General features: G+C 45.4%; 1 protein-coding gene across 1 annotated transcript in view; it reads right to left on the reverse strand.

The window, feature by feature from the left end:
* LOC126455574 (fat-like cadherin-related tumor suppressor homolog) overlaps nucleotides 1-19072 on the reverse strand; it is a 320133-nt gene that overhangs the window by 229589 nt on the left and 71472 nt on the right. Inside the window, exon 2 of the mRNA XM_050091329.1 lies at nucleotides 1198-1286. Within this exon, the coding sequence (XP_049947286.1) occupies nucleotides 1198-1286 (89 nt within the window). The remainder of the gene's footprint in view (nucleotides 1-1197; nucleotides 1287-19072) is intronic.

A 19072-nucleotide genomic window follows, 5' to 3' on the forward strand; every position in this document is an offset into this window, starting at 1 on the left:
TAAACGTCACAACATAAAGGCTCAACACTTCTGGACTTTTACGTGCGAGGAAATTAAAGAAAGCGGTCTGAAAAGGAACACTGACAACTCGCAAAGAAACAGTATGCCTATAACCCGGCCCTGTGATTCGTAAGATCAGATGAAATGCAGTGCGCAGCCTATTCCATCCAAAATCGCTTAATCAACATGAACCAGTGCTCCAGACCAACATGTACAGCACTTAAAATGACACACAGGAAGCGGTGCTGAGTGACGTGCTTGCTACAGTTGTTGCAACAGGAAGACTTTTGTGGCACTACTTCACTTGACAGAGTGTCACTTAAAATTATGATCACTCTCTCCCATTTTCACACACATTCACTTAGCATACATATTCAATTAGGAAGAATTTAAAATCTGCGGTTTGTTAAAATGTGTAGGTAATATCTTAGCTGAACTACAACACGAAAGCGTGATGGCTGACCACTTACAAGAAACCAGGATGAGCCGGACACTCTGGTAACTGATCAAAACCTTTCCCTAATAGTTTAGGGAGCAAGTCACACATGTCGCAAAATCTTTAGTCATACCATATTCGTTCACTGTCATCAAAAATAGGACTTATCAGTTGGTAGACTAACCTATGTCCTCTTGCCCAGAGTATGAAACAGACTTATTTAAAATGTGATGTATTGTAATCAGTACGCCACAAACACCTCACATTGGCCGGTCCTCACGGCAGATCAGGAAGCCACGCGTCATCGGACTGTGCTCCATCCGAAGGTACTCCATGTCGCTTAAGCGACCGGAAGGTGGAACGTCACGGCCGAAAGTTTCTTTTATAGACAGTAAATTATTATTCATTCCTTCCAGCCGCTCTTCTTCCCACCAGCACATGGCGCTATAGCTCGACAGCGATGATCCAGCATGTAGGGGCACAGCACACTGAGCCATCTGATTTAAAATGTTCTCTTCCTTGCCTGCCACATCCGCTGCTTCATTCCGCTCAATTCCCTTGTGTGTCGTTACCCAGGAAAGTGCAACCTCCTGCCGCATCGTTTGTAAGTGAAGAAGGGAGCCGTGGATGCTCTAGATATATCTGTCTACTCAGTAGACAAGATTCTATAACGCAATATATCGCACAAAATACACGGTATAGTTACTACGCGCGCACAAAAGTAGATGTGGACGTAGACAAGTCATGAAGACGGTACTCACACTGCGCGGTGATCGAGACAGCCCACAGCACCACTAGGAACAGCAGGCGCGCCAGCTTCTCCATCTCATATTCTGCGTCACCGGGCCATCTGGAACGAATACACGTGCAGTATATGACAGTGTACTGCTGGTTCCATTACAACAGCTTATCCTGTAACTATGACACGTGATCTGAACATCAGTGACATTGCCCAAAACAGATTTTCTCCTTCCCTTCCCCTCCCAAAAATTCTACAGAACGAATTTCCCCGGCTTACCGCTCAGAAAAATAACACAAACAGATACACCTGTATGTAATATCAGGCGACATCGGGTACAAACTCTTGGTTTTATTTGGGTGCATCTATTGAGTTTTATGAGTTAGGAAATTTATTGTTCATATAGAAAAGGTCAAAGAAAATATAAATATACAAAAAGGAGGGAGGGGGGAGGGAGAGAGGCTGAAAGGAGAGATTGATGGAGGGCAAGGGTTTCAGAGCAGGGGAGTATTAAAAGTATATCTGTTACATGTTATAACTAAGCAAAAGTTGCAGTAATACATTCATTATACTTTAAAATATGTAGATGGATATACTACTTGTACTATTAATTGATATATATGTGGTCTGAAGCTGACGGGAGGCACAAGTAGTTGGTATATTTGTAAATGATGTCGCTCCACTGTTCGTTTGGAGAATGTCATGGTAACATAACTAATTATTTGTGGTAGATATGAAGGGGAAGGTGGAGATTGCGCGCGCGTGCGCGTGTGCGTGTGTGTGTGTGTGTGTGTGTGTGTGTGTGTGTGTGTGCGCGCGCGTGCTCTCATTGGAAATTTGATAACTTAGGCTCCATTAAATATAGAGACAATACTATTGTCAATTTTGTCATTTAATATTGACTCAGGTGTTTCCTTGCTGATTGTACATGTGGAGCGTTTCAAGGATGCCTCGTTTTTTGCCTTTAGGCCGGATTCGTAGGATGCTGATACTTGTGTAGTTTTGTTTCGTGTCTGGCCCTTGTAGAAACGGTCACAGTCCGAACATTCAATTTTATGCACACCTGTATGGTGAAGTGGATTTCTCGTGTTGTTGTTTGAGGCAACTTTTGCCCAATCCTGTTGTCGGTGGTAATGAATATGCTAATGCCTTTTCGTTTGAAGACACTGTCAGCGTAAAAATAAATATTACCTGGGAGTAGGATTGTGTGGAAGATCTTATTTCCTGTTTTAATGATGTGACTGTTTTTCCATTATTGAGTGTTCTGAGGTTTCTACTAGGGAGCTCTTATAGGCATTAGCAATGGCTGTTTGTTTTATTATTTTATCTCTTGCTTATATTTATCTTCAGAGAGCGGTACTTTGATAGCTCTGTCGCTCATATGCCCGAATGCTGCAATTTTATGGGCTCTCTTGTGACTGGAAGAGCTTTGGATGGCACTGCGTGTTTGTGATAATACGAAGTTCACAGTTTAACACCAAGCAGGCGACAGAATAAATGTTTCAGATCTTACCATTAAAACAAAGAACAATAACACCAATCTGAAATTTATCAAAAGCCCACCACTACTGGCGGTTGTTGTATGCCAGTGAGGAGCACACGTTGAATGAATGGAAATCCACGGTATCCAGTTCAGTATGTGAAATGGTAAGTAAATTAAGGCCCTAAGCGGTCGACAGGCGTCGATATACATCAGCGAGGACAGTTGAAAATGTGAGATCCCACCGGGTCTCTAAACATGTCAGAAAGAATAGATACCATATTCATATACTTAAGACTAACCGGCCATTGACCCCCTCCTTCTGTGCTGCATGCACACGCATTGCCCGAACTCTTACGGGACTCGGTAAGATTGTCTGCCGCGAGTAATGTGTGTAATGGGCAGGGGCACTACGAATGTAGTGTGTGGAAATTAGGTTGGGAATGTGGGTATCACGGGGAGCGTGCAAGGGATAACTCCCTGCAGTCGCACTATCCTCGGTGCCCTCAGTGGCCCAGATGGATAGAACGTCTGCCATGTAAGCAGGAGATCATGGGTTCGAGCCCCGGTCGGGGCACACATTTTCAACTGTCCCAGTTGATGTCTATCAACGCCTGTCGACAGCTTTGGGTCTTGGTTTAATTACTATTTCATTCTAACAGAGCTGCATGATCACCGATGGTATCTGTTCTTTCGGACATGTCCGAAAGAACAAATACCATTCTCATATAGTTCAGTATATGGTTCCCATTCTATGTGCGCCAATATTTGAATGTCTCCATTCGTTTTTCGCATTGTCTGCAGATGACGCTTATGAAACTGGTTGCTTGGATATTTTTTTAAAAAATTAGGAAGATTTGCGGCTGTTGGAATCGTTTTTCTACGAGGATCCTCTTTCCAAACACAGCGATTGCAGTTTTAATTTGAGACATCATTTCACACAAATAGTCGCTTTTGTATCATTGTTGCATGTATTTCGTAGGGAGGAGCGAACTGCTCGATAGCGTGCAGAGTAGTGGTTCCCAGTCTTGCAAAACCGTAACAGTGATTACAAAAGTAACCAATAATTACTTTTTTGTTTTCAAATTCTAGCATTAACGGGTGAGACAATTTTGTGGCGGTTACAGCTTATGAAACGAATGTAGGAACATTAACTTCCTCACACAGTACACCGACTACAGACATACTGTAGTCGGCTTCGGGAGCCCCAGGTAAACGTAGTAACAGGCAGTCCCTTTCTCCGGCGGTCGGAATGCGCCAGTCATTGCTTCCCGTCAGCGTCACTTCTACGGCCAGGGCGCGTGAAGCTGATTTCCTGCCCCGGGTATCGCGTTTCTTCACTTTCATCCTTAGCGCAGAGGTGAGGCAACGCCCAGCTCTTTCCCTGCACTTTTTCTGAACTGTGCTTCGTCATTTTATATCCTACACTCACTGAAATCAGCTGTTTTAAACGTTGGAGACAAACCCATCACTGATACGCACTAGAAATTATGACCGGGTAAGAAACAAGAAAGATACGACCTGCAGTCAAGAACTAATTAACACATTTTTCTCGGCCAATATTGGCTGAAAAAAAAAATGCATAATTTGTTGTGCAGCATCGTGGAATATTCCTGCTACAGCCCCTATAGTTTCAGAAACCTCCGATTGGCGGTGGCGCCAGACGTAGCCTTTAAAACGGCATCTGTAACGGACGTGCGTTTCAAGCAGAGCTGTCATTGAGTTTCTTTTAGCGGAAAACCAGAGCAACGCAGATATTCATAGTCGCTTGCAGAAGTCTACGGGACCTGGCAGTGAGTCGTTGGACGAACGGTTTGTAATCATCGCTACAAGGTCGCGCGAACCTGTCCAATCCCCCTTGTGCCGGCTGGCCGCACACAGCTGTGACTCCTGCAATGTTGGAACGACTGGAGACACACTTTCGAGGCATCACTGTCAAACATCTCGCTGCTCAACTGGACGTCTTTGTTGATAGTGGCTCACCCAAGCCGGCCGGAGTGGCCGAGGGGTCTAGGCGCTACAATCTGGAACCGCGCGACCACTACGGTCGCAGGTTCGAATCCTGCCTCGGGCATGGATGTGTGTGATGTCCTTAGGTTAGTTAGGTTTAAGTAGTTCTAAGTTCTAGGGGACTGATGACCTAAGAAGTCAAGTCCCATAGTGCTCAGAGCCATTTGAACCATTTTTGGCTCACCCAAGTCTGCGCACACAACAGGAGCTCACAAACCTTCGTTGGACTGTTCTCCCTCATCCACCTTACAGCTCGGATCTCGCACCTTCCGAATTACATCTCTTTGGCCCAATGAAGGATGCACTCCGCGGGAAGTAGTACGTGGATGATTGGCGAGTTATTGATGCAGCAAGACGCTCGCTCCGACGTCGACCATAAGGGCATAGGCACCTGTAATAGTTTTAACCTTTTCCAGATAGTCGACGAGGTATATCCCTTGCGAATCCCAAAAGACAGTCGATATAACCTTTCCGGTCGAAGGAATGGTTCAAATGGCTCTGAGCACTATGCGACTTAACTTCTGAGGTCATCAGTCGCCTAGAACTTAGAACTAACTAAACCTAACTAGCCTAAGGACAGCACACACATCCATGCCCGAGGCAGAATTCGAGCCGAAAGGATGGTCTTCCCCTGTTTTGGTGCAGATTCTGCCTTGGTAACCCATTGTTTAAATTGTTGTTTGGTCTCAGGAATATAGTAATGTGTCCATTTTTAATCCACAGTGACGAAACGATGTTTAAAGTCCTGCGGATCTTCCTGAACAGCTGCAAACCATCATTGCAACACTTCACACTATTCCGTTTTTGGTCAAGCGTGAGCAATCGCGGAACCCATCTTGCGGATAGCTTTGTCATGTCGAAATGTTTATGCAAAATATTACATACCCGTTCATTCGAGATGCCCACAGCACAAGCAATCTCACGCACCTCAGCTCTTCTGTCATCCATCACCATATTATGGATTTTATCAATGATTTCTAGAGTTGTAACCTCCACAGGGCGTCCAGAACGTTCAGCATCACTTGTAACCATATGGCCATTCCGAAAATTTTGAAACCACTTATAAACTGTTCTAATCGAAGGTGCAGAGTCACCGTAATGTTTATCAAGCTTCTCTTTAGTCTGCTGAGGAGTTTTGTCTTTCATAAAGTAATATTTAATCACCAGACGAAATTCTTTTTCGTCTATTTTTTGACAATCACTCGACTTCCTTGATACACACCTAATTGGAGACGACCAAATTTATAACGTTATTATTGCAACCCACGCATTGGTAATAATTTTCTGATGCCAAACACAAAGAGATACACCAGTATAGCCGAAACTTGGTGTGCGTTCTGTCCAAAGATGCTACTAACTAAACATGACTTCGATACGCGCCGGTGGTGCCCTTCTCGGACTTTGCACGGACTTTTCAAACGCCCCTCGTGTATATACCAGAACTCTGACAAAATTTGAGAGGTTGTTCACGGATATTTTCTGAATATTTTGGTATAAGGAACTGGTTGTTTCTGATGCTTAGTCACAGCATACTAATGCTATTATGATTTATTCGGTTTGTTACCCCAACTATCTCGTTGATCACAACAGTTACTAAATCTATAATATGGGGCTCACCAGAACGCAACAACAGGAAACACCTACGTACAGATGCAAAAGCAGTGTGGCGTGGTTGCCGTCGTTGTGGGAAGAGCGCAGCTCAGCGTCGTTGTGCCGCTCTCCCATTGTGGTCATTGACACAGACGAGGTGTACATTGGCCAACTCTTCGTCAGAAAACCTATCCGTTGCCGGAAAAAAGCAAGCCAGACACAGAACCGAGCAATGCTTCAGGGTGAAGAGTAAAGGTCATTACTACTGACAACAGCAAGTAGTCTGACGCATCAGGACAAGTTTGTTACCAAACAAAAGCATACACCGTCGACATCTGCATTGTTGCGCACTACATGCCGTCTAATAAAGCTACAAAGCTAACTGGGACAAGAAACCATACGAAACGCGATAACTATGCACAGGTCTCTCGTACCAAAATATTCGGCTCATTTCCTGAACAACCTCTGATAGTTTGTCGGTGGACTTCTGGTTCAAACTGTACATTTCACATACCTTTAACACATTTCACACACATCTGTACACGCACATTTCATCCTTATCTCAAGCGAATTTCGCCCTGCAGTTTTACTGAATTCTGAGGGAACTTGTCGTACCGCCAGTAACTGATTTGACTTTCCGAGAAAAAAGGCTATCGCTGACTACGGTGATTCTCCACTGTATTACACCATGCGCCTCTAGTGAGGCCATTAAATGTATTTGTGGTATTGCGTAGTGTGTCATGATCGTTGGTCCCGAAACACGATGTGGATGATACACTGAAAGTTGCAGAAGCGAGACAGTACGGTTCATCTACATCTACATGGATACTCTGCAAATCATACTTAAGCACCTGGCAGAATGTCAGAGGCCCCCTTCAAAATAATTCTGTTATTCCAATCTCTAACAGCCCGCGGAAAAAATGAACACCTATATCTTTCCTTGCTAGTTCTAATTTCCCATTTTCAGCATGAGGATCGTTTCTCCCTATGCAAGTCGGCGTCAACAAAATATTTTAGCATTCGGAGGAAAAGGTTATTGATTGGAATTTCGTGAGAAGATCCCGCCGCAACGAGAAACGTCTTTGTTTTGATGATGACCACCCCAAATCCTGTATCATGTCCGTGAAACTCTCTCCCCTATTTCTCGATACTTGCTGCCCATCTTTGAACTTTCTCGAAGAACTCTGTTAATCCTTTCTGGTAAGGATCCCACACCGCGCAGCAGTACTCCAAAAGAGGATGGACAAGCGTAGTGCATTCACTCTCTCTAGTAAATCTGTTGCGTCTTGTAAGTATTCTGCCAATAAGACGCAGTCTTTGGTTTGCCTTCCTCCACAACATTATCGGTGTGTTCTTTCCAATTTAAGTTGTTCGTAATTGTAATTCCTGGGTATTTAGTTGAATTTACGGCCTTCAGATTTGATTGATTTATCGTGTAACAGAAGTTTAATGGGTTCCTTTTGGGACTTTTCATTATTTAGGGTCAATTGCCAGTTTTTGGGCAACGCAGGTATCTTTTCTAAATCTTTTGCGATTTTTTCCTCTTCTGATAACTTTACTAGACTACAAACGACAGCATCGTCTGTAAACAACCTAAGATGGCTGCTCAGATTGTCTCCTAAATCTCCATCATTTTGATTTGCAGCTCCTTGTATTGGCCATGTCTGCAGTTAAATTGTTGGATGTGAGGTCCGCCAGTTATGCAAAACACCGTTTTCTCAGTACCCAAACATGTTTCGGCACCACTGTGCCATCATCAGTGGGTTTTCGTTTTTATTTATTCTTTACATTTGGTGTGCATGAATTTTCTGGATCACTTGTGTGTTAATTACTACAGGTAGCTTGTCATGTTTTCGTGTGGCAAGTACTTTCATTCTCCGCATAATGCTGAGGTGTTGTGATGCACACGTAACTATAACAAGTATTTTTCACAAATAGTAAAACACTTTCCACTTCACCATAGCAGTGTGATTGTGGTTTAAAAAAACGAAAATCCACTGATGATGGCACAGTGGTCCCGAAACATGTTTGGGTACTGAGAAAAACTGTGTTTTCCATAAATGGTGGACACTACATCCAACAATTTTGTCTCCTAAATCGTTTATATAGATAAGGAACAGCAGAGGGCCTATAACACTACCTTGGAGTACGCGAGAAATCATTTCTGTTTTACTCGATGTCTTTCTTTCAGTTACTAGGAACAGTTACCTCTCTCACAGGAAATTATGAATCCAGTAGCACAACTGAGACGATATTCCATAAGCACGCAATTTGATTACAAGCCACTTGTGAGGTGCAGTGTCTAAAGTCTTCTGGAAATCTAGAAACACGGAATCAATTTGAAATCCCTTGTCGACAGCACTCAACATTTCATGTGAGTAAAGACCTAGCAGTGTTTCACAAGAATGAAGTTAAAGTGTTCTAAGTCAGCTAATTATTACAGGAAATTGTACCAAAAGGTCGTTTCCGGACGATTCTCTATATCACTTTTTCATCGTCACCCCTCCCCCTCCCCCAACTGTAGTAGCGGTATCGTTACTCCCACAGTATTTTTACGCAAAAATGAGTCAAGTATGTACCAAACTTGGATGAAATTTCTGCCGGAGTTCCTGAGTTACTCTTCTATTTTACCCCGTTTCACGCCCAACCTGCAGTCTTAGAGGCGCTGTGAGTGTATTACTTTTCCAGGCAGCAAGTGATACGTGTGCCAATTTTGGCAGAAATTCCTTCAGCTTTTACAGAGAAGTGCTGTTATGTCACTGTCTGTGCACCCCCCCACTCCTGCCCACAATTCTAGGGGCTAGTGACACCGAAAACTATGGTTTTGACACGTTATCGAAAATTTTTACATGTCAAGTTTTCTCAACCTCACCCCCACCCCTAGCGGTGGTTGGGATATTTTACTGCACAATATTTTTACACAAATAACGAGTCATGTATGTTCAAAATTGGAAATTGCTCCAGACGTTCCTGAGTTATGCTTCTAGATCATCCCTTTTCATCGTCACCACCACACCTACGGGAGTTATGTGGTCTTCGCGACCATGAGCACAACTCACCAAAGTTTCATCGTAATCGGATGAATGGTACAGGAACGCACAGAAACCGAGCAAGCAAATATTCGTCTCTATATATTTGATTTGACGGATCGCTCATAAATAGACGGAAAGGCATCATTCCGACCGAGCGAGGTGGCGCAATGTCTAGCACACTGGACTCGTATTCGGGAGGACGACGGTTCAAAAAAATGTTCAAATGTGTGTGAAATCTTATGGGACTTAACTGCTAAGGTCATCAGTCCCTAAGCTTACACACTACTTAACCTAAATTATCCTAAGGACACACACACACACACACACACACACACACACACACACACACACACACACACACACACACACACGCACAGTCAATGACTGCAGCGTTTAAGACCGCTCGGCTAATCCCGCGCGGCGACGACTGTTCAATCCCGCGTCCGGCCATCCTGATTTATGTTTTCCGTGAATTCCCTAAATCGCTCCAGCCAATTCCCTGGATGGTTCCTGTGAAAGGACACGGCCGACTTTCTTCCCCGTCCTTCCCTAATCCAATGAGACCGATGACCTCGCTGTCTGCTCTCCTTCCCCAAACAACCCAACCCATCATTCCGATATAAGAGTGGTGTGCAGTAACAGAAAAGTCAAGTCTAGAAGTGAACGTCCTGACCGATTGGAACTGGAACAACCACATAAAACTACAGGTTTTAAAGGCACAACTGATAGCTAGGTTCTTTGGAACAATTCTGAGAGAATTCAATCCTTCCACGAAGGAAAGATTTTCAGCGTTGTTAGTCAGTCTGGGACTGTTTTAAGTCGATATTGTATTATTGTATTGTATGTTAATCAGGGGCCTAGAAACGACGGATTGGCTCCGTTCCCGCCGCAGCCGCAGTGGTACACAACCACACGACGACTAACGCAGTCCACTTCACCCCTCCTCCACCCCACACCACACTTTCAGGGTTATCGTGCGGTTCGGCCCCCGGTGAACCACCCCCCCCCCCCCCCCCCCATATGAGATTCGGAAACTATCGGTGACATATCGCTACCATTAGGGTCATTCGTGGATGCCTCATTAACTGAATCGAAGCTTAAAATTCTTATTATTTCTATTGTCGTCTCATCCAGGCTAGAATAACATCGACTGCGGCGTGCGAAATGCAACAATCCAATTTTGAATCACCGTCTTGCGCTCAGAGTTAAGCGAGAACCAATGTTTATTTTAGAAACTACTCCAGTGAAAGGAAGGATGAGTGTGGTATAATGTACCAGCTGACCAAACCAGTAGTTAATATGATGCTAGTATTGGACGAGGATGAGGGAAGGAAATTTGTCGTATCCTTCCGCTGCTGCTGAACAAATGAGCACTGATAATATTGAAGTGTCCCCCCGCCGTCACTGTTTGACCATCAACACTCTCAACCTTGGATGAAATCAAGGAAAACTTTCCTTGGAAAAATCAAAGCCTACCTCCAGATAAGGTAATACTTTCATATTGGAAGAACGGGTGGAGCCGCTTGATCATCTTTCAGCTATCGATTGGATCAGCATGAAAATGTACGCAGTCATAAAGCACCAACCGTGAGACTGGTCATCGGTGCTCTGTTCGAAGTAGTAGTCCTCACTGAAGACAATTTACTACAGTCGATGAGATTCCGGGCCGAAGCTCTGCCTCGAGACGCTTTGGACAGCTGTGGGATACCAACGTAACTGTCGCTCACCATACGGCTCGACAACCAGGAGTGATGGTCTGGGATGCCGCTTTTCTTCGTAGCAGCACCCCATTGGCTGTCATCGGCGGTACCCTTACAGCACAACGGTACATCGATGATATTGTCTGGCCCGTTTTGTTGTCCTTCACGGCCAGCCATTCTAGACTTACATTTCAGCAAGACAATGCTCGCCCGCGCTCGGTCAGAGTATCTACTGCTTGTCTTCCTGCTTGCCAGACACTACCTCGGCTAGCAAGGTCGCAGGATCTCTCCCCAGCAGAGAGAGTCTGGAGGGTTATGGGCAGGACCCTCCAACCAGCTCGGGATCTTGACGACCTAAAGCACCAGCTAGACAGACTCTGGCACGATAGCCCTCAGGAGGACGTCCAACTGCTCTGTCAATTAATGCCAAGTCGAACAACTTGTTGACTTGCTCTATTTGTGAAGCTCTTTCTCTTGAATAAATCAACCACGTTTTTCTGAAATTGTAATCATTTGTTTGTCTGTACATGTACATCACAGCTAATGATTTCCGTTCTATTCGGATAATCCTTTGTAGAGTGTCTTTTTCCATTTTTCATCTGATAACAGAAGTAATTTTCTGGGTGCAAATTTGAGCGATAAAACATTTCTCATCGTTCTCTCTAAAGATGTGCTATTAAATTTTGCAATGACCTTGTTTATCTGACTGTGTGTGTCTTGCACACAGCGAGGTCATTTTCATAACGGGCCAAATTGCTCCCGGGAGCGGAACACGGTGACCAGGGATTACAGAGCTCTTGAAGTCAGTTAGGCCCTAACCAGCCAGTTGCAGAGGCAGCTCTCTCGAGCTCTCTTTGACGTAGGCTGCTCTGGGAATTACTCCGTGCCTCCTCTCATCGTAAAAGTTGATAGGCCATTAATACAGGTACGAGTGTAGAATAATACTATTCAAGCCTGCTGCAACGAGTTGTTTGAATTGAGTAATTCTGGCACATCTACATCCAGACGAGATGCAGAGTATAGATGAAGGCGTTAGTGTCAACTCTTATCTCTGCTGCTGCAACACCACCACCACCACCACCACCACCATTACTGCAGTCTTTTTTGGATAGTTTTCGAGTCAGTAACAAGCAAGGAAAACGTTATGTGATAGACTTGAAGATCTAACTCATAAACTGTATCATTATCTGTGGTCTTCAGAAGCCTACATTGTTGAACACGCGATGTGCGACTGTCCCTATTCGTCAGTACATGAGGTCCGCCTGTCTTGGTTTAGCCGGCCGTTGTGGCCGAGCGGTTCTATGCGCTTCAGTCTGGAACCGCGCGACCGTTTCGGTCGCAGGTTCGAATCCTGCCTCGTGCATGGATGTGTATGATGTCCTTAGGTTAGTTAGGTTTAAGTAGTTCTAAGTTCTAGGGGACAGATGACCTCAGATGTTAAATCCCATAGTGCTCAGAGCCATTTGAACCACTTGTCTTGGTTTAGCTGTTGTTCCTTCGCGTTTCCACTTCACATTTACTTTATGAACAGTATAACTGGGTAGCTAGAGAAGGGTCGAAATGTCCCGATGGATTTCTTACTCAGGTGAAATCCAGTGACTAGTCCACGTTCCAAGTCAGTGAGATCTCCTGACCATGCCATTCTTCTGTTACTGGTTCTCAACTGGCAACAAATTCCTCCCTTATCTCTTTTTATAAGGGCGGATTCACCTCTCCTGACATCAGGTGGATATTTCCGCTTTACTTAAGGGTGTACGCGTACTTCTGATCAGATACTGTCTATCTGTCCTCTAGGGTGCTAATCATGTGGATCAGTTGAGATGTTACATAAGATTGAGTATGGCCGTGCTTAACCCATCTATTCGATATTCATATGAAAGTAATGGAATCCAGACCAACATGAGCAACAATATCGCGGGACGATAAGTCGCTCTTGATGAGCCGATCCCACTTCGCTTTCTGGAAAGTAACTAATTAAAAATCGATCTTTTGGATTAAGTTCGAAATCCGGAATCTCATCGTAAAATGGAGCAAACGTGGTGTCATCCTTCACTGCTTTTGTGATGTGTACACGAAGCGCAATTTTTTCAAACACCTAACTGCTCAAATCCTTCTGTCCCACGACACTCCTTCAGAATTTTCTTATTAGCAGAACCGCCTATGAGAATCGGTTCACAATGTTCTGTCAACTGTGGAGAGCGTCTAGAAAACTCCATGAAGAAAACTTACATTTTTGAATGAAATCAGGAGCAAAACATAATTTAATGCAGAGGTCAAAAATATACAGGCAAATAACGTAGTATCCCAAAATAGTACGGACACTGAGTTATGGTAGGCGACTGAATGGACGATTCATTTTCTATTTAGTTAAATTGTTGATGGAGTTAGTTGCACGTACATTGTGTTGCTTTAAGTAGGCCTATACGTTACCGAAAGAGCGAGTGTTGTTTGTACGAGGGCTATCCACAAAGTACATTACGTTTTGGAATTAAAAATAAATAAAGCATTGGAAATTTTTTTATTATATACAGATGAAAGCCACACTTAAATACTACTTTTCTACATAGTTGCCATTTAAATTAAAGCACTTATCGTAGCGATGGACGAGCTTGGAAATTCCTTCGTCGTAAAATACGGCCGCCTGCGCCTTCAACCACGTGGTTACCTCTTCTTGAAGCTGTGCGTCGTCATCAAAACGCTGCATAGCCAACCACTTCTTCATTGCTGGGAATAAGTGGAAGTCGCTCGGTGCCAGGTTGGGACTGTACGGCGGATGAGGAAACAACTCCCACTTAAAAGATTTGAGAACTTCACGAGTGGCATTTGCTGTGTGGGCCCGGGCGTTGTCGTGAATCAGCAAGATCTTTTGAGCCCAACTTTCCCCTGCGCTTGTTTTGTATTGCTCTTCTGAGGTTGTGCAGAGTTTGGCAATACCTTTGAGAGTTTATTGTAGTGCCTATTTCCAGGAAATGCACAAAAATCACACCTTTTCTGTCCCGACAGACAGTCGCCATCACGTTCCTTGCCGACATTGTCTGCATGCATTTATTGGGTTTTGGGGGGGAATTTGTGTGCCCCCACTGCACTGACTGCAATTTTGTCTCGCAGTTCACATGCTTAACCCATGTTTCGTCACCAGTAACGATGCGATCGAGTAATGAGTCGCTATCTTTCTCGTAAGCGTCCAAAAATGTTAACGCTGCAGCCATTCGCTGATTTTTGTGAATCTCTGTCAAGATTTTTGGTATCCATCTTGCACAAAACTTGTGGTAACCAAGCTTTTCGGTAATGATTTCGTGCAACAAACTTCGTGAAATTTGTGGAAAACTCATAGTTCCGTTATTGTGAAATTACGGTTTTCACGGACCGCGGCATCGACTTTTTCGACAAGTTCGGCAGTCACTATGCTGGGTCTTCCACTTCGCTCTTCGTCGTGAACGTTAGTTCGGCCATTTTTAAATTTTATGACCCGTTGACGCACTCCACCTTCAGTGATTATGTTGTCCCCATACACTTCTCCAAGCTGCCGATAGATTTCTATCGGTGTACAGTTTTTTTGCAGTCAGAAACCTTATTACAGCACGCACTTCACACTTCGCGGCATTTTCAATTAACGCTGACATTTCGAACTGTCATAGTAACTGAACGGAGTACAGCACGAACCTCTCACTAGCACGGCAGGATGCCGACTGAGCTGCGGAATGCCGTGACACCAAGATGGCCGCGCTAGCCCCGCCCCTAACGGATACAAACGAAAACGTAATGTACTTTGTGGATAGCCATCGTATATTTCGTGTTGGATAACGCGGACAACGTGCGGCGCACCGCTGGTGCGAGCAGGGCCGCGCGTATCTGACCACCGATGTCTGCGTCGCTGCTTCGAGAGGCGGCCACAGAATTTACGAAAGCTCTAATTCGCAGTAGTTATGATCATTTCTATGTGTGTATCATTCTGACAATTAAGCGAGCTGTTGCTGTTAGAGGCTCTGCCAGACTGACATGTAAATAAAAGATACTGTTGAGAGTAAGTCATTGATGCTGATGTGAGGTTAAATACTACCTTGTGCAAGCTGCACTTAGCAATTATCGATCTGATTTCAAACAGATCACAGGAAAAGTGAGTACTCTAAAACGCACATGGCAAAAGTAACTTCTTTCATGTTGTTGCTTAATTAATCGTCGTTGAATTAAAGTATGCTAGTATTAAAATAAATAAAATAAAACTAATGTTTCTTCATTGATGTTAGTCTAAGCACTGCGACGCAGAATAAGTTTGGTAAGTATATGGCTGTCAAAGGTAGTGTTAGTAAACACGGCTGCTGTAATTTGAAGCTGTCATCAACCTGAATGTTGCTTTACTTGGCACTGTTCATTTGGAGGTGGTTGCTCCCTTTTGTTTCTCGCCTTTTTCTTCCTTCGACCTCTGAACTGAATCAGCCATTTGTAGCGATGGTCTACAGTTTAATGTGGACTCTGTCTCACAGTGAAACACGGAATTTCTCGAACTAACAAACGTAGCCAGAGGTGAAAAGCGATGAACGTCAGTTAAAAACCTTACAACTGACTGACTGTATTTTCTTCCTTTTTAGGAATTGTTATCTTGAACTTACACAGTTCATGTCACAAGCTATATTGGGAAGACTTTTAATATGCAATTTCTTGGATTTTTGTCTGCTCATCTAATTCGGAGCTGGAGATTCATCGTGGAGGGTGTTCCTGGGATATCGACTCCATTTAGACTTTCGATATAAGCATCGTTTGTAGGGGTGCTGCAGCTTTATACCCAGCTATTAACGCGCTGTGATGCTCCGTCCGTATATTTATTAAAGCTGTTGGTTTGTTTTGTTGTTAAACATTTTTTTAGGCAGTCTAGTTGCTACATTCCTCAGATTCTTGTAAGTTGTGTATACAGCAATGATAAAGAAGCCCTTAAAGATTTCATTATGTCTTAGACATGTCAAAATATAATTTTTCCGTGCGTTTCAGATGGAAGATTTGGGTGTGCTGTGTCGACGGCTATCCATGTGGTACTAATCAACGATCTCGGGTGTGACCCTCTGTCAGTCCTTGGTTTTGTATCTGTTCCTTATCACTTCTTTCTCCTCTGGGAATGTTTATTAATTTGAAAACGCCTTGTTGTGTTGAGAGCAATCTTCGAGTTAATTACATTCTACAACCCCCACTGTACGGTATCGAATACACCAGATAAAGGAGAATCATCCTAGTTTTACAGCCACTGCTTGTGTGTAGCAAGTGGGAGAGTACAGGGAACATAAATTGATGTGAGGGGAAGCACGGGGAAGCTCCAAGGGAGGGCGTGGGAGGTTATCGGAGCGGTGACCTGGGAGTAGCGGAGTGAGCAAATGTGTGGTGTGTGGCTGGCGTGTGGCGTGCCCAAGTAACGGCGGAGCTCCGAACCGAAGCAAAGCGGGCCGGCAGCGGCAGGGATACCGTACGGCGTACTGTCTTCTGAAACAGCAGCCCGACCAGCACCACAATTCCTTTCTACGAGGTATATATATATATATATAATTTTGCAACCTCCGATCGGTCGCGAAATTAAGACGACACTGCAGATGTGTTGCGCAGTATCTCTTGTATGCCCGTACACCGTGACGTCACACTTTTCAGTTCTGAGTGCACTATCAGCACGTGCCTCCAAATGCGAAGTGGGTGGTGAGAGGTTTCGCCAAATTTCATACAGCCCACATAACGTAGCTGTTACTCGTTTCCTTGTTCGTGAAAATTCTCAGCCGCACATTGTAAAGACAACAAAGATGCTACTGCAGCGTTTTTGATGCGAGGTATTTGATCACCAACCTCACAGGCCGCACATGGCTCCCTCTGATTTTCATTTCTTCACTCACATGAACAAGAACAGCATTTTGGCTCAGACAAAAAGTTGCAGACCAACCTACGCAATTTGCAGAAAACATAGGCAGTTTGCGTCCTACGACGAGGATATCGGCAAAATGGTACCACACTAGGAAACATGTGTAAGTCGCAGTGGCGACTACAGAGGCAAGTAACTGAAAAACATAGCTAAATGCTGCACTTTTCCCATTTTGCAACCGACCGGAGGTATATAAATACAATGAAGCGCCCAAGAAACTGGTATAGGCATGCATATTGAAATACAGAGATATGTAAACAGGCAGAATACGCCGTTGCAGGCGGCAACGCCTATATAAGAAATGTGCCTGGCGCAGTTGTTAGGTTGGATACTACTGCTACAACGGCAGATTATCAAGACTTAAGTGAGTTTGAACGTAGTGTTATAGTCGGCGCACGAGCAGTGACAAACAGAATCTCCGAGGAGGCCGGCCGTTGTGGCCAAGCGGTTCTAGGCGCTTCAGTCCGGATCCGCGCTGCTGCTACGGTCGCAGGTTCGAATCCTGCCTCGGGCATGGATGTGCGTGATGTCCTTAGGTTAGTTAGGTTTAAGTAGTTGTAAGTCTAGGGGACTGATGACCTCAGCTGTTAAGTCCCATAGTGCTCAGAGCCATTTGAACCATGTCCGAGGCAGCGATGAAGTGGGGACTTTCCCGTACGACCATTTCACGAGTGTAGCGTGAATAGTAGCAGTCCGACGAAACAACATACCTCCGACATGTCTGCGGCCGGGGAAAGATCCTGCAACAACGGGACCAACGACGCCTGAAGAGAATCGTTCAACGTGACAGAAGTGCAACCCTTCCGAAAATTGCTGCAGATTTCAATGCTGGGCCGTCTACAAGTATCAGCGTGCGAACCATTCAAAGATACATAACCTACACTCCTGGAAATGGAAAAAAGAACACATTGACACCGGTGTGTCAGACCCACCATACTTGCTCCGGACACTGCGAGAGGGCTGTACAAGCAATGATCACACGCACGGCACAGCGGACACACCAGGAACCGCGGTGTTGGCCGTCGAATGGCGCTAGCTGCGCAGCATTTGTGCACCGCCGCCGTCAGTGTCAGCCAGTTTGCCGTGGCATACGGAGCTCCATCGCAGTCTTTAACACTGGTAGCATGCCGCGACAGCGTGGACGTGAACCGTATGTGCAGTTGACGGACTTTGAGAGAGGGCGTATAGTGGGCATGCGGGAGGCCGGGTGGACGTACCGCCGAAATGCTCAACACGTGGGGCGTGAGGTCTCCACAGTACATCGATGTTGTCGCCAGTGGTCGGCGGAAGGTGCACGTGCCCGTCGACCTGGGACCGGACCGCAGCGACGCACGGATGCACGCCAAGACCGTAGGATCCTACGCAGTGCCGTAGGGGACCGCACCGCCACTTCCCAGCAAATTAGGGACACTGTTGCTCCTGGGGTATCGGCGAGGACCATTCGCAACCGTCTCCATGAAGCTGGGCTACGGTCCCGCACACCGTTAGGCCGTCTTCCGCTCACGCCCCAACATCGTGCAGCCCGCCTCCAGTGGTGTCGCGACAGGCGTGAATGGAGGGACGAATGGAGACGTGTCGTCTTCAGCGATGAGAGTCGCTTCTGCCTTGGTGCCAATGATGGTCGTATGCGTGTTTGGCGCCGTGCAGGTGAGCGCCACAATCAGGACTGCATACGACCGAGGCACACAGGGCCAACACCCGGCATCATGGTGTGGGGAGCGATCTCCTACACTGGCCGTACACCACTGGTGATCGTCGAGGGGACACTGAATAGTGCACGGTACATCCAAACCGTCATCGAACCCATCGTTCTACCATTCCTAGACCGGCAAGGGAACTTGCTGTTCCAACAGGACAATGCACGTCCGCATGTATCCCGTGCCACCCAACGTGCTCTAGAAGGTGTAAGTCAACTACCCTGGCCAGCAAGATCTCCGGATCTGTCCCTCATTGAGCATGTTTGGGACTGGATGAAGCGTCGTCTCACGCGGTCTGCACGTCCAGCACGAACGCTGGTCCAACTGAGGCGCCAGGTGGAAATGGCATGGCAAGCCGTTCCACAGGACTACATCCAGCATCTCTACGATCGTCTCCATGGGAGAATAGCAGCCTGCATTGCTGCGAAAGGTGGATATACACTGTACTAGTGCCGACATTGTGCATGCTCTGTTGCCTGTGTATGTGCCTGTAGT

The sequence above is a fragment of the Schistocerca serialis genome, chromosome 2 (genome assembly GCF_023864345.2).
Source record: "Schistocerca serialis cubense isolate TAMUIC-IGC-003099 chromosome 2, iqSchSeri2.2, whole genome shotgun sequence".
Lineage (NCBI taxonomy): Eukaryota > Metazoa > Arthropoda > Insecta > Orthoptera > Acrididae > Schistocerca > Schistocerca serialis.